This window comes from Mus caroli, chromosome 12 (assembly GCF_900094665.2).
Source record: "Mus caroli chromosome 12, CAROLI_EIJ_v1.1, whole genome shotgun sequence".
Lineage (NCBI taxonomy): Eukaryota > Metazoa > Chordata > Mammalia > Rodentia > Muridae > Mus > Mus caroli.
In genome coordinates, this window is record NC_034581.1 from 64,701,987 (window position 1) to 64,718,296 (window position 16,310).

Consider the following 16,310-nt stretch of genomic DNA (forward strand, 5'->3'; position numbering starts at 1 on the left):
AACCTTGTATGCCTACGAGAAATCACGATTTCTGACTACACTTCTAAAGCATCTGCGGACTGCTCATTCTTGTTGTCCCCACTGTGGTTATACTGCACCTAGTGCTGGTATCATTTGTTAGCGTTCGTGCTCTCTTTTTTATTCCTGTACTCATCACGATTGATTTTGATTATCTGAGGTCTATAAAACAGCCAGTGTTAGAACAGTCGAAAAGCTCCAGGTTGAATTGCCAGAACCCGGAAGAGTCAGGGCTTTCTATAAAGACAAAGTCAACAAAGCCCGCTCCTCTCCTTGGCCTTTCTACATGTTCTCATTTCACTGTCCGTGTCTCTCCCTCCTAACTTCTCTGCAGTCATCTCTGTACTGTCTGGCTTATCACTCTCACAGTTCCTTAACATAAATGGACAGACACACGTGTTTCTTCTCTAACGGCTCTCATTATGTATGGCAGCGCACTGCAGATACACTTTGTGGCTCCATCGACAAATGATCCTGGAAATAATTTCACATTGGGTATTCTCATTCTTCTTATGTGCCTCCCATTTTAACAGCTGTATAAGACGACTCGTTGTACGGCTCACACCACAAGTCTTAGATCGAACCACACTTACACGCATCACAATTGTTCCAGCAGCTTTGCCAATATGAACAAAGCTGGGGTGAATTCCCACACGTGTATGGCTTTTCGCACGCTTGGAAGGATACATTAAAGCTAAGTTCCTAGCTGTGAGACTGTTGGGTAAAAGGGAGGATGGCAGGTAGAGCCAAAATACCTCTGCACGGATGGTAGCAGTGCACAGCACCACGCCATTTGACGATGTCTGCCAACAGAGCCTTGCCAGGAGAACAGGCTGCTGGGTATTTTTGAACAGACACCAATCTTTCAAGTGAGGAATCACATGCCAGTACTGCTTATTTTACATTTCTCTAATTATGATTGATTTGGAACATCCGTTCAGAGCTTTGAGGGTCATTTTAATCTTTTAATTTAAAAACTTCTTTGTTCCTGGTTTTTTTTTTTTTCCACATTGCTACGTCCCTACATTTTCTTGTACTTTAAAATTTTTTTTTCACATTTTTATTGACCTTTTGTGCATATGCACGTGCCTGAGTGCATATATGTGGACCACATGCGTACCGGAGCCCTCACAGAAGAGTCATGAGATCCACTGGGCGTGGAGCTGTGGGAGCCATGTGGGTTCTGGGAAATACACCAGGGACCTGTGCGTGAGCATCCGTGCTCTAACTCCAGCCGTGCCTCCAGCCCTGTCCCTTTACTTCAGGGTCTTTTTCTTAACTCAGAGAGACAGATCCCTTTCTCTGTGCTTGACGACAGCCTCACCCCATGTGTTTATCTGGTATCTGAACTGTTTGGTTTGTATACAGAATGCCCTGCTCTCACCTTATGAAATCCGAATCTATTCCTAACTATCCACTCGCAGTTAGTCCAGGCGCTTTCAAAACCAACAAACAAACAAACAAACAAACAAACTCCCTCCATCTCGACCCCAGCGCGCTGCGAAAACACTGATTCCACACACTTTTGACATTTATGAGGGATTAGATCCAGGAGCGCCCCACCCCACCCCCTCAATTCCCCCATGAGATGTCCAAACCCTCACATGCTCAAGGTCCTTAAGAATTGGTTCTGTATCTGCCCAGAACCTACATTCATTCACTTAGAGACTTTAACTCATCTCCAGCAGTACAATGTGAACTCCTGGTAAATATTTGTTACCTGTGTTTTTAGGAAATATCAACAGCAGTACCAAACAAACAGGAAATCTGTGCATGTCTGGCACCAGTGTGATTCTCTTTCTTTTTCCACAGCCAAGATGAATTGGTTCACAGCTGCCTCGCTGAGCTCACTATCTGTTACGGGAGAACGCTCTATCCCCCTCATACATTAGATATAGCTGGAGTATATATTAACGTGCCAGGACAATAATGATTTAATCATTAAGGTCTTATGTATAAGACATTGCTTTTATTTCTTTGGATTAAGAATGAAAAATCTGGGGTTGGAGAGACGGCCCAGTGGTTAAGAGCTCTTCTAGAGGGCCTGAGTTCAATTCCCAGCAACCTCATGGCAGCTCACAACCATCTGCAGTGGGATCTGGCGCTCTCTTCTGGCACACAGGTGTACATGTAGACAGAACACTCAGACAAGCATTTGATTACAATGGCTGGGGACCTGACCTGCACTTTGTAGTGATCCAGTTCTTCTTTGAGGCTTGCATTCTCTTGTTCCCATTTCTCAGAGGTGCACGTTCCTGGCTCCCCCTCCTGGCACAGCATTTCTGCCAGACGTTGATTAAGGGTTTTCAGTTCTTCCTTGTTTTGGGAGTTCTTTTGGCTGAGTTCTATATTTTCTGAATCCAACTGTTGGTTTTTGATTTTTAAATCTGAAACCTAATTAAAATTGAAATAAGTTTTAAAGGATATTGCTGCCCTACTTTTGCCAACAACAACAAAAACAATTTAGAGGTTTTTTTTTTTTTTTCTCTCTCTCTGCCGCGGGGCAGCCTTGCGTCTAACCCTCACCATTCTCCCTATAGAGCAGTGATTCTCAGCCTTCCTAATGCTGCAACCCTTTAACACGGTTCCTCATATGGTGCTGACCCCAACCATAAAATTATTTTCACTGTTACTTCATAACTGTAATTTTGCTGCTATTATGAATCATAATGTGAATATCTGTGTTTTCTGATGGTCTTAGGTGACCCGTGTAAAACACCCATTCAACCCCAAAGGGTTACAACCCACAGGTTGAGAACCACTGCTGTGGGGGAGGAGCCTACTATATGCCCTTTGTGTAATAAATTTAATCTTCCTGTGCACTCTCTCTCTTACCCACACATAACAAAAATACTATATGCTCCTTATTATAAATTCTACTAATTCAGAAGTATATAAAAAGTTAGACACAGGTTAATCTCAGACCACGGGGTGCCTAGTTCTTTATTGTTGAATTTGCATACCACTAGATCATTTTCTATGCATATTTATACCACTATCTTTCTTTTAGCCAAAAAATAAAAGTTAAGGATAGAAAGGATCATTGCGTGTTTTAACAGCTTGCTTTTTCCATTTCTGATATCGTATAGATGTTATCTTTCCAAGTTAGTGTGCCTAGATGTCACCATATGTTACATATTTTAACGAATGCAGGACATTTTATGTAAAAAAAAAAATTCCCCATATTGTCGTTTTCCATTCCTGCATAGATGGAGATATACATTTGTCTTATCGTTTCACTATTAAGCAACAAATTGGTAGCAATTCTGGGTTCTGGGTTCATTTGTTTCTGTTTGTTCCTTTGTTTAGTATGGGCTTTCTGAGTTAGAAAAGAAGTTTATATACATTAATGCTTTGGCAGGAGGCCCCAAAAAGTCTGCCTTTAGGTGCTATCAGCATACTCTCGACAGTGTAAACTTATTTATTTATACATATTTATTTAGTTGTATATCAATGTTTAACTTTTGTTTAGTAGATGGGAAAAAAAAAAACCTAATCAATTTAAGTTTCCCTAATCCTGCAAAGCTAGCCTTTGGGTATGTTCTGTCGGGTGGGTCTATCTGTGGTTTGACCCTCCCTATCTGTTGCCTATTTTCCAACTGAGTTCCACCACTTATTTGAAATAGCACAAGATATATTTTGGATGTTACCTTGGCTATTTCAGATAGAAAACTATTTCCTTCCCAAGTATGTCATCGTCTTGTGACTATTTCAGGTATGTTCTTAAATAGTCTTCCCATACTTGAGTATATGTTGTAAGACTTATACAAAAATGAGCATTGAATGGTATACGCCATCTGAACGAGCTACGTGTCTAAGAAATGTTATGCAGATCTGCTGGCATTCTGTAGCTGTGAATTCTATAGGAAATGTTCTGCTTTGAATCAGAAAAATGAAGGAGCTGACATTTGTCAAAACCACTAAGGGCTAGAACTGATACTCACAGGTAAGGCACAAAGTATTATCTTCCCACATGTACTGGATAGAAAGCTTGTATTAAACACTTAGGGTCTACAGATAGACTGTATATTGTTCTCTGGGCAGGAACAACATAGTTTAGAGTCACTATGAGGTGGGTTTCCATGGTCATCCTCAGAATTTACAATCTTAGCACCATGTACAATATATTATTCTGGTAAATTATTCATTAGTCAATTTGTAAATTTCAAATTAAAAAAAGGAAAAAGAAAATTTCAGAGTCAAGAATCACTGGGGAATTTGAAGTGTTTCTTACCTGTTTCTTTAATTTTTCAACCATCGTCTGAATTGAAGCTTTTTCCTGCTCTATGGTTTCTATTTTCTGCCTAAAGGAGCAAAGAAGACACAAGTCAGGAGTGAAGCTTTTAAACTTGAAGTTAAACAGTTCCTAGTCCTTGTAAAATTTAAACCATGTCTTACCACAATTCTTCCTGAGAGCCGTTTAATTCCTCCAATTTCAGGTTAGAGATGCTATCTTCTTCATTTAAACTAGTAATTTCATTTCTCAAAATAGAATTTTCCTCTTGAAGCTTTTCAGATTCATATCTGAAGTGTAGAGATTTAAAAAAGAAAAAAGTTACAACATGGCAGTCATCTGGCATCTTTGGAAAATATTTTCTAGTAACTTCCAATATAGAAAGAATTTCATGCCAGTTAAAGTAGAAGTTTAAATTAGTAGTCTCTTGGTACTTGGAAGTCAAGTTGTAACATATTGAGTCACTACTTTTGGAAAACAAGAATCTCGCTAAAAGACATCAGGGAGGCGTGGTGAGAAACCCCTGAGCGTGGAGACAGGGATCAAGAGTCAAAGCCAATGCTGGGTGTTGACTTCTCAATGGCAGGCAGGCTGCTTGGAACAACTGGCCTCATTACCTCCGTCTCAAGCCCTCCCTGCTCTGAACAGACAACAGCCACATTACTTAACTTAGCTGTTGGAGATTTAGCTTAGCGCCCCCCCCCCCCCGGGACAATGCACTACAGCAAACAGGCGCACCAAAATACTTGGCTTGTTCTCCTTACTCTACTCTGAGGCTCTGAAGGAAAAGTAATCTGGAGAACAGGAAACTCAATATCCACAAGCGAATTCTCTTGATTTATACCACTAAGATACTTCAGGCACAATGTAATATTTTACAAATTTAAGAAAAACCCAACTTGATAGAAATGCTGAAATGCAGTCGTGTTTCACAAAGTCAGGTGTGTAGGTTTTTTTTTTTTTTTTTTTTCAAAAATAGTTCACTTTGTTTTCATCGCTCAAGAATATTTATTCCAATCTGATAACTCCTTGGTAAAATAGTACAATAAAGATGTACTGTTTCTAGGACACTGGCATATCTGTCAAGTATGGAAGGAAAAGGTGTGACCCGTTCAATAAGTTTCCTACGTTAGTATAGGAAGAGCGTATTCCAAGTGAGTTAATACTACATGAGAGGCGTTCATTCCATATAACATGCTTCGTTAAAATGAGGACAGTAGCTAACATGGAGCAACAGGGTATCTATTCATCCCAAGGACGTCAGAGCCAGAAGAGGGCCAAGGACGAACGAGACAAGTGGTTACACAGCAGACACTCGCCATTTCGCACTCCCACACTCCAGATGGACCACACTAATGTGCTATGAGGACGGGGATGCTTCCTAGACAAGGTTACTCTAGTTGTTAATACACACAGAAGCAGGAGGTGGCTAGAACACTGCTCTTCTCGAGACTAACAGGTTAGTGTCTCTAGGCACGGCAAGCAGCAGCAGTTAGATGTGATGAGGCGCTCTGCGGGCTTCCACGAGGTCTAGAAGTCACATACGTTACCTCAGGAGTTCAACCTTGTGCTGCATCTCCCCGCACGTGATCTGCAGGTCCTGCATCATTGCCTTCAGCTCCTCCTCCTTCTCCCCTTGAGAAGGGGCATCTTTTTGCCTAACTAGTGCAGTGACTCGCTCCCTCAGATTTCTAGTCAGCTCCTGTAGCTTTTGCTTCTCTAGTTCTAACTCTGCGATGGTGGCCTCCTGTTGAAGATGTTTGTCTTGTAGGCCTAGGAGAGCAGCACTTCCCTCCGGGATGACTCGGTTCTGCGCGCTAGGCTTTTCTGGATGTGTCTGAATTGCTCTGCGGAACCAGGCGATTTTGTGTGCTTTTATTCTAGCTAGGAGCTGCGTGCTTCCCTGGTCACAGCACTGGGCTTCTTGTCTACACTCTTCTATGATGTGGTGCATGCTCATGACCTTGGGTGTACACTCTTTCGGAGTCTGATGGAATTCAAGCATCTTTTCATCCGAGGCGACCTCCAGGTTTTCTGAAGGGGCTTCCCAGAGGGAGTAGCTGTCACCCTGCAGGGTGGCCCTTCCCAGCACCTTCTCCATCTTCCCTTGAAGTCTCAACACCAGAGCACTGAGTTCCTCATTTTCCACTTTGACCTCATCGTAACTCTTCTCCAGGCTGAGGAACGTCTCCATCACCTCCTCCATTTTCTTCATCTCATCCTGCAACCTGTAGACCTCCGCAGTGAGCTCTTTGTTGCTGTCCAGAGACTCCTCGTAGCGCGTCTCTACAAGTCTCAGCTCCTCCTGGAGGCAGGCGTTTTCTCGAGCGGCATCCTCGTATAATACCTTATATCTGGAAGACGCCTCCGGGAGTCTCTCCAGCATCTTCAGTTTCTTTTTCAGCACAGAGATATCGAAAAGCAGGTCCTGTTTCCTCTCGGAAGCCCGATCACAGTCTGCCCGCAAGACTGTCAGTTGCTCCCGAAGCTGGCTGATCTGACTCTTGAGGTCCCCGGACTCGGTCCTGGTGTCTTCACTATTTTCAAGCTCAGAAAAGCAGTCCAGGGAAGCTTCCGACTCCTCGGTTTTGCACTCCTGCCTCTGAACAGAGCTTGTCCTGGTACTTCCCAGGTCCCGGGCCTCGTGGTCTCCTAGGTCGCTCAAGAAGTGCTTGGTAGCTGGACCTTGTTTCATTATGGGTTCTACTTGTTCCCTGGAACTTCCAGAAATCTCAGATGTCCCCTCCTCCAAACAAGATGAGATCACCGACCCCGGCTCTAACTTCTTCAGCCTCTGCTGCAATCGGGAAATTTCAGTAGCCATCTTTGCATTTTCCTTCACTGCACGCTCGTGAGCTCTCTGCAGGCTGATGAGGACATCTCCGTTTTCTTCCAACAGCTGCTCGCCTTGCTGAAGCAGGGACATGGCTTCATCTCCTTCTGCCTCCTCCCCTGCTGTTGCCTGGCAGCCACCCTGAAGCATCAAAAGAGATGCTGCCTGCTGCATGTCCTTGACTGTATTCTGAAGCCTGCGGATTTCTGTGCTCATCTCTGCCTTCTCTTGATCTGTTCTCTCACGGCTTGCTCTGTGGGCGCTCTCCAGGGCGGCAAGCTTGCCCATCATTTCTCTCCTCTCTTGCTCATGCTCTACACGGAGCCTTTTGAGCTGCTGGCTGGCCAGCTGCTCAGAGACCCCCGTCTGGCATAGCGCCTGCCCTTGCTCCCTCAGTTCTCTCTCCTGACTTCTCTTCAGCTCAAGTATCTGGTCAGACGGGAGGCCGTGCTGGCTCTCAGATGCGTTCTGTAGGTCTTTCAGGTCTTGCAGTAGCTGCTCTCTTTCCATGCTCAGGATATTCAAACGGTCCTTGTATGTCCTCTCCAGTATCTCCTGTTCCTGCTTCATGGCCGCAGCGGTCGCCCTCTCCCTCTGGAGCACCTCCTTCAGCTGCTCCTGGGCATCTGTGCACTCTTGTGTAAGCTCATCCTTCTCAAACTCCCACTGAGACCTCTCCTCCAGGTGCTGGTCCAAGAGGTCCCTCAGCTCCTGGCGGTGGCGAACCTCGAGGCTTTGCAGAGTTTGTTCACAGTGCTCAGTGACTTTCTCACAGTCAGCCCGGCACTGGGCTTCTATCTGAGAGACTCTTCTATTACACTCTGTTTCCATTTCTTCCCTAAATGTGGTCAACAGACAGCATTACTGAGACTGCTGCCAACTCCGGAAGCAAACCCAACATTTTCCCATATAAAAAGGAGGCTGCCAGGACCGCTTCCTACAATGCTCCGGTTCCTAGGCCATTTGTGGGTTCAGGGAGAGGCTCTCTCTTCTGGAGGCTAGAAATCCAGGAAACTTATCTTTCTCTGAAGCAGGGGGAGCTTACGAAACCAAATCCTTTAATATGCTTCCTGAATGTACTTATGTGGTTTAACGATGCCTTATGCTGCCATTTCACATTAAATGACCAAAGACATAGTGACCTCACTCCTCATCTGGGAAATATTTTGAAAGAGGCACTATAGGATTTCAGCTGCACAAAACAGGCACATTAATAACTCTCTTGTGTTTTTGCTTAATTAAACAAAAGAGTTCTGTATTAAACAGGGTGGGAAACTCGAAATCTCTCAGTTATACCTGGGATTTCACACAAGGATAGTAAACACAATATGCCATTTCGTAAAGGGGAATAAATATGAGTATTCCAAATCCAGTGTATGAATGGGTTTCCTCAGAGAACATCAGACAGCATTGCAGTAGGAAGGATCTGGTCCTCATCTGAGCACAGGAAGACAGTAAGTGTCACACAGGGACAGTTCCTCTGACTGCCTCTCCTCCCTCCCTTTCCCACATACACACACACCAGAACAGTTCCAATGACCAAAGGAGACTTCCTGATGAACAAGACAAAACTGGTTGGATTAACTTTGAAAGAACCTACTCAGATTTATGGGCTGCTCTGCTCTGCTCCCCCACCCCCAATCCCCATTTTCCAGTCCTCCCTGGCTGACAGGAACTCCAGAGAAAGAATGTTCAGTTGTTCACGGTCCCCTCATTTTCTTACCTTCCCTCCTGGAGTTCCCTTCGGTGATGTTCCAAGAGCTCTTCCCTCAGCTCTTCTTTCTCTAGAGCATGCTTCTCCTCCAGGCTCAGCAGCTGCTCCTGGTAAGATTGCTCCAAGCCTCTCACCTTCTCCTCAGTCCAGGCAGCCTGGGTGAGTCCCTCTCTCTCCTGGCGAAAGCTCTCCGCTGCCTGCTGCAGCCTGGCCTTGAGCTCCCTCTCATGCTCCTGCCGCAGCTCCTCCTGGAGCTGAGCCTTTTCCTCATCGAATGCCATTTGCAGTTGTCTCTTCTCCTCCTCATGCCTGCAGTTGGCCTTGTGGTGAGCCTCCTTCAGCACGGCCGCCTGCCCTTCCAGGTCTGCAATCTCACTCTGAAGCTCGCTGACTCGCTTCTCCAAGGTGTGCACTCCCTGCTCATACTTCTGCTTCATGGCCGCCTGCTCCTGTTCAGAGGCGACCCTGGTATCATCCAGCTGTTTTTCGTAGTGGAGCACCTAGAACCGGACAGTGAAACCACGGGATGACTGGGCTCTGTGATATGGGGAAGGGGTGTAGGTGCAACGGGTGCTTGTGTCCCAAAGGACACTCTCATTTTCTCGTTCTCATTGAAAGTGCAAACTTAGTTCAAAATTACCTGAAGTAAAATACTAAGTGAAGCCAGGTCTACTTTTATTGACTTAGGTATGTGAGTGTTCATATATGTCATGTAGGGGTGTGTGTGTTTGTGTGTGTGTGTGTAGGCAAGAGGACAACCAACCACAGTGCCATTCCTGAAGCACCAACCACGTGGTTTTTTGTTTTGTTTTTTTTTTTTTTTGGTTTTTTTTTTTTTGGTTTTTCGAGACAGGGTTTCTCTGTATAGCCCTAGCTGTCCTGGAACTTACTTTGTAGACCAGGCTGGACTCGAACTCAGAAATCCACCTGCCTCTGCCTCCCGAGTGCTGGGATTAAAGGCATGCGCCACCACTTTCACTGCTAGCTCAGAACAAACCAAACAGGCTAGGCTGGCTGGCCATCGAGCTCCTGGCTATCACTGAACTAACAATTTCTTCTCCAACTTTGTGTTTCGTATGGCATTCTGCATGCCTTCCTTACAGAGTTCAAGGAACATCTGAAGACTTAAAATACATATTTTACAATCCTCAGGCTGTAGTAGGGAAGTGGGAAGGTGAAAGGGGCACACGTGGGGATCTGCTCAGTGGAGTTAGTCATAAGCCAGGAAAAGTCAAGTGAACAAGAGAAGCAGAGGCTGGGGAGTGGCACTGAGTAAAGAGGACCTGGGCTCGATTCCCTCAAATCCACATAAACTGGTCATGGTGGCTCTTACCTGTGATGTCAGTGCTGGGGGGCAGAGGATCCCTGGGCAAGCCAGTTAGCTAGACCAATGGGGGAGCCGTGTATACACACATGTAACCATGCACACACAAGTATACATACATACACATATGACCAGTACACACGTGACCATGCATACACATATGACCAAGCATACACAAAATATGTATACACACATGACCATGCATAAACAAGTATCCATACATACACATGACCATGTATACACACTTAACTAGGCATACACATGAACATGTATACACATGTAACCATGAATACACACATAAACGTGCAAACAAAATATAACCATACATACAAATCTAATCATGCATACACATGAACATGCATACACATATAACCATACATAAAAGAAAAACAAAAACATGGTGAAGGTGAGTGGAAACTACATAGTGAAGGACTGAGAGGCCAAGGATCAGAGCTTGTATCTAATCTAGGAAGCGATACTACATCAAAGAAAGGGTTTTTTTTTTTTTTCAATTGAGTTATTTTTTAACAAATTAAAAACACCATAGTTAGTGTAATATACAATATGAGGGACTAAACACACATCACGTTCTGGAGAGACTGGAGAACAGGCCTTAACTTCAGCCTGAGGAAATGGGTTCCTGGCAGCCTCTGAACTCCAGAAGAAATGCACAGGAAGTGCTGGTCTGAGAGGAGAAGGCAGCAGGTCCCCCCACGCACGCGCTGACAGGACTCAGGGTCAGACTGGGACGCAGGACTCACTTTGTCTTCCAGCTCCAGTCTCAGGTGACACAGGTCCCGGTGGTGCTGCTCCTTCATCTGCTCGATGACCAGCTCTGCCTCAATGCTCATATTCAGGGGGTTGCACTCTTCAGATCCAGGCCCTGAAAGCACACAGAACCCACCGAGCCTGCCTCAGGCCCACTCACTGGCATACTCTGGCATCTGGCAAGGGGGCATGGCTTCACTGAGGAATCCTTTTCAGCCAGGTTTCCCAGCTGTGAGGCGCTTGGGAACAATGGAACCCACCACATTCAAGCATCAGGGCAACCAGAGGAAGCAGGTAAGGAGATCCTCCTAAACGTGGGCAGCATGCCAAGCCTCAGTTGAATCCGCCATTTTGAATGATAAATGGGTGTGTGTGGAATATGTCGAACATGAGCTCTCAGCTGGAGAGATGGCTCAGTGGTTAAGAGCATCGACTGCTCTTCTGGAGGTGCTGAGTTCAAATCCCAGCAACCACATGGTGGCTGACACCCATCCCCACCCTCTTCTGGTGCATCTGAAGAACAGCTACAGTGTACTTAGATATAATAATAAATAAATCTTTAAAAAAAAGGGGGGGTTATGTGCTGAGGAAACAGCATGAGGGAGTTTGGTCAAATTAACCAACTTCTTGTCTAACTTCTTGTCTATCCAGAAAGTACCCAGTGACAAGTTCAGAGGGATGATGTAAGTGGCTAGCACCCCTACTGCTCTGTATTATGGGGCTAACTTCATGGGCCAAGATGCCAGTCCATCCCTCAATACTGTTTTAGTTGTGAATTTCCAGGTGTCTACGTTATTTTCATCCAGGCACACGGGTCAGGGGCATGGGTGCAGGCAACTGAGATGAGTCTCAATGTCGTCATAGGGTTCTCCTCTCCCACTGCCCACAATAAGTACCAAGGGAAAACTGAAATCATGAGCAGAAGTCGAAGGGCTGATCTAGCACAAGGTCAAGTATATTCCCTGCTAGGCAGAAAGCTCTTAAGGCAGTGAGACTCAAAAGAATACTTTCCTCGTCTGGAGATACACAGGCAGATGGAGAACTGTTCATAAGCAGAGTTCTAACACCCGGGACGGACAGGCCTGCCTTGGGCTTTCTCCTCACTTATTTTGGCCCCCCCATCCCCCCACCCCCTCCAAGATGGCAGAAGTTTCTTGGAACAGTCTTCAGGTGGAAGAGCTGCACCAGGTGAATCAAGGATCAGAGAGAAGGACTCAGAACTTCTGACATCTCCTCCTGGAACACCTCCTGCTGATCCCACAGTAGAGAGGGGAGGGAAGGAAAAAGCTACCTTCTTAAAGACCAAAGGGAAGGGAGATGGCACGAGGAACAGCAGAGCACCCAGGAACCTTGCTCAAATTAAAACCCAATGTACAGAGGAAAGAGGCGGGACCCAGGCAAGGAGCTGGATTGCATGGTGGCCCCCAGGCAGGCCCACCCAACAGCCTCACTCCTCCTTATCTCCCTCAAAGCCACAGGCTTGAGCTCTTAACTAACTTGCTGCTCTGACAGAGGCAAATAAGGCACTTAGCCCAGGCAGCCTATGAAAATCAGCTCCGGGCTCTGTGGTGTGTGACTGGCTATGACTCTACCAAACCATCTTCATACCAAGCGGCCATGGTGGGGGAGGGAAGAGTCAGCAATATCAGAATCACAAATACTTTTTGTAAAGAATTCAAGGACAAATGAAAAAAAAAAAAAAACAAACAAACAAAAACCCAGCCACAAGTGACGTCGCTCAATAAATGAGACTGCCAAAGTCTCTCCCTCCCTGAACTCCAGGATGCCAGTGTTCTGCAGTGCTCCACCCAGCCACTGTAGCACAAACTAGGTCAAACGCAGACGTCAAAAAGATTGTGTGCAAATGTGTTTACCTTGGTCGGGCTCAATACCACCACTGTGACCGTCGAGTTCTTCTGACAGCGAGTTCTTCAAGGGGAGTCTGAGCACCCTGCCTTGTGCCTGGTATTCTTCTAGTTCAGACTGGAGCTCATCCACTTGGTCTTGTAATAGCTGGAGTTTAAAAAAAAAACACCAGTTTTACATGCAGCACCAAGAAAGCACCAAGAAAAACAGAGCGGATAAAAGCTAAGAACAGGCTTTTGTGCTTCCAAAGGCACCAAGAAAGTAAAAAAGGATGGAAGCTGAAAAGAGAACTCGGAGGTTAAGAGCCCGTCTCGACCACACACATGATCTGAGTTTGGTTCCCAGCACCCATGTCAGGTGGATCACAATCACCCAGGACTCCCAGTCCAGGGGATCTCAGTCCTTCCCGTGGCCTCTGTGGGACTGCACTTATGTGCATAAACAACACAGACAAAGACATAAACATAATAAAAAAATCTTAAAAATTTAAAGTAAAGAGACCATGTAATTGGAGGAAAGTTTGGTTTATAAAGATTATTAGAAGTCAAATTCAAGGAATTCAACTTAAAAATGGACAAAGGCTATATCAGAAAGTTCATCAAAGAAGATATACAAACAACCAATTAGAAGCTACAGGGGGAATGATAAAATCCTATGATAGGATATGACAACAGCTGTAAATGAAGATGTGGTGGATGAGGACATGCATGTGGTAGGAAATTAACATAGAAAATAAGCTTGCAGGAGCTCTGCCAGTCCCTAGAAGTTAAACATTGGTTTAGCTTGTGGTTCAGCAGAAAGCCTCCTGGTATAAACCCCAAGAGAAATATAGTATATGCCCCCACACAAATCTGCTTAGGACCATTATTCATGATAGCCTCTAAAAACGCAAATGTCTATTAACTGATTTCAAAATACCACATATCTATACGATGGGACTTTATTCAGCCACGGGAAGGAACAGAAAACAGATACATGCAACACCATAATGAACCTGTACACCAAGTGAAAGGAGCCCTTCTCAAAAGACCAGTTGTTAGCTGAGAGAAAATAGACCAGTGGTTGCCTGTGGCTGCGTTAGGGGTAAAGAGAGAGTGGGGATGGGGGTTGGAGGAGGGGGAGACATGGGAATGGGGGTGGGGATGGGGAAAGGATGGACAGGATGAACTGGGCGGGGTGGGGGGGATGATGCCGTGATGGGGACGGGCACAATAGGAGACGCTGGCTGAAGTAGAGCAGGGTTTTCTTGGGGTGATGACATCACTCGAATTGAGTTATGGTCAGGGCTCAGCAATCAGCTAGGGAAGCTAATTTTGGGGTAAGAACATCAATACAGCCACATTAATTATTCACTCAGCAAAAAATTAGAGAGTCCTCTATGTAGTAGTAAGATAAGGTAGACCAGAATGGAATTGGCTTGATTGCTTACAGCCCAGGACACTGAGTCATATTAACAGCTAGTTTATGCATGTGCTCCATATGTCCCTGGCTTTGGTCTAAGCACTTTACCCAGGTTCTCTCAGAAGCTCTGCAGCTGCCCACTGGGTGCCTTTAAGCACTGTGCTTAAAGGAAGTTTCCTTCCATAGATTTCAGTGGCCTGATAAACCCAGACATTGCTGAGGCTGGGAGTTGAACCCAGGCCCTCTAGTGTTGCTTAGTTCTCATGAGCCGGGCACGCACCCTGCACTGTTGCTCATATTCATTTCTCATCTGCGCCAGCCTCTCCTCTTGAAGAAAGAACTCAGCACTGCTGGGATCGAGGTCACCAAACTAGAAAGGACGGGGAAAAAAAGAACAAAAAACAAAGATGTCATTATTCCCAAGGGCCCTTCTTTGACCTATCACATTCCAAAGATCCCAGCTTCTGGGGGTCATCCAAGCTCCCAAATATGACAGGAATGAGGCACTGAAGCAGAGACACCACCAATCAGAAAAGGAGGAAACCACTCAAGGACGATGTGTTCAGCTAGGGGAGGGAGCCCATCTCAGCGCCAAGCAACCCTTCCCTCTCAGCCACCATCCTCAGTCACACCATGAGAAGTTCCTCCCGGCATCCAAACAGTTCCCTAATAAAAATGTTCTTGGCATTGCTTCTGCTCTTTTGGGCGAGTGGCATCTTGGGCAGCTCACCAGGAAATCGGAAGCAGGTAGACTTACCTTTTCTGCTAACACATTTTCCAAACTGCGCTGGAGCTTCTGCGTCAGGCTCTCGTACTCCGCCAACTTCTCCGTGTTTTCCAGAAGCTCATTCTCCAGGCGATTGTTTTCCTTGAGAAAGTTGGGGAAATAAACATGGCACAAAGTCAGAAATCAGGGGACTGTCCTTGATATCACTTCATATGAAGTCTGAGACAGGGTTGGGGGTGAAGAAAGCTGGATCTACTGTGAAAACTAGAGAGAATCGAAACCAAACAATGATGAAAAGGTTAATATCTAGCTCATGATTCCAAAAGTCTGCCGTTAAAAAGAAACTATAGGGGCTGGAGAGGTGGCTCAGTGGTTAAGAGCACTGGCTGTTCTCCCAAAGGTCCTGGGTTCAATTCCCAGCACCCACATGGCAGACTACACCTGCCTGTAACTCCAGTTCCAGGGCTTCTGGCACCTACATACAGACATATGTGCAGGCAAAACACCAATGCACATAAAGGTAAATTTTTAAAAAAATTACAACCTTATAAAATTGTGATGTTCCACATCTTAGCTACTAAAAGGCCTGTGCAGATACTGAGCACTTGAAATACATCTGGAACCAACTGAGACCCACTGTCAGAGGAAAATACACGCTGGATCTCACACAGTAAGTTACAAATATAGGAGAGAGCACAGAATTATTTGTGCTTACTGGTTCCATTTAGTGGTAACAGTGCCTTGTAGACACTGAGTTAATTCATTCAAAATTAATCTTACCTTTTAATTGGATATTACTTTTTAATACCGAAATTTTACTTTGATAGCAATAAACTATTTTTTAAAAGGAAAGTACCTATATGGCTTTATTTTATTTCTACACAGCATAATAGTGGAGTATTTTAAACGGCATATTCTTCATGTATTGCTCAGTGTAAGAAATCTGGTAATAGCCAGGCAGTGGTGGCGCACGCCTTTAATCCCAGCACTCGGGAGGCAGAGGCAGGTAAATTTCTGAGTTCGAGGCCAGCCTGGTCTACAGAGTGAGTTCCAGGACAGCCAGGGCTACACAGAGAAACCCTGTCTCAAGAAAAAAAAAAAAAAAAAAAAAAAAGAAAGAAAGAAAGAAGGAAAGAGAGAGAGAGAGAAGAAAGAGAAAGAGAAAGAGGAAAAAGAGAAGGAAAAAGAAAAAGAATCTGGTAATAAAGTACAAAGTACCATTTCTAGAATGAGCATGAGCTGACTCACAGGGAAAAGCCACTCTTTGCCTGATGTGACTCCCTAGGACCAAGTTGTCCTCTGATCTTCACATGCTCACACCAGCGTGTGCCCCACCAAACCAATTAATGTTAACAGAAAGGAAGGAAAGAAGGAAGGAAGGAAGGAAGGAAGGAAGGAAGGAAGGAAGGAAGGAAGGAAGGAAGG

At 45.2% G+C, this 16,310-nt stretch overlaps 1 protein-coding gene across 6 annotated transcripts in view; it reads right to left on the minus strand.

The window, feature by feature from the left end:
- Positions 1-16,310, minus strand: part of Nin (ninein) — a 100,899-nt gene that overhangs the window by 25,470 nt on the left and 59,119 nt on the right. For 5 of the 6 annotated variants that reach the window (XM_029484595.1, XM_029484596.1, XM_021178849.2 and 2 more), the window contains 9 exons: positions 14,916-15,026; positions 14,439-14,528; positions 12,766-12,904; positions 10,885-11,006; positions 8,809-9,299; positions 5,803-7,923; positions 4,417-4,542; positions 4,253-4,322; positions 2,200-2,412 (listed from right to left, as the gene is read on the minus strand). In XM_029484595.1, the coding sequence (XP_029340455.1) occupies positions 2,200-2,412; positions 4,253-4,322; positions 4,417-4,542; positions 5,803-7,923; positions 8,809-9,299; positions 10,885-11,006; positions 12,766-12,904; positions 14,439-14,528; positions 14,916-15,026 (3,483 nt within the window). The remainder of the gene's footprint in view (positions 1-2,199; positions 2,413-4,252; positions 4,323-4,416; positions 4,543-5,802; positions 7,924-8,808; positions 9,300-10,884; positions 11,007-12,765; positions 12,905-14,438; positions 14,529-14,915; positions 15,027-16,310) is intronic. The other variant, XM_029484598.1, reaches the window with a different exon arrangement.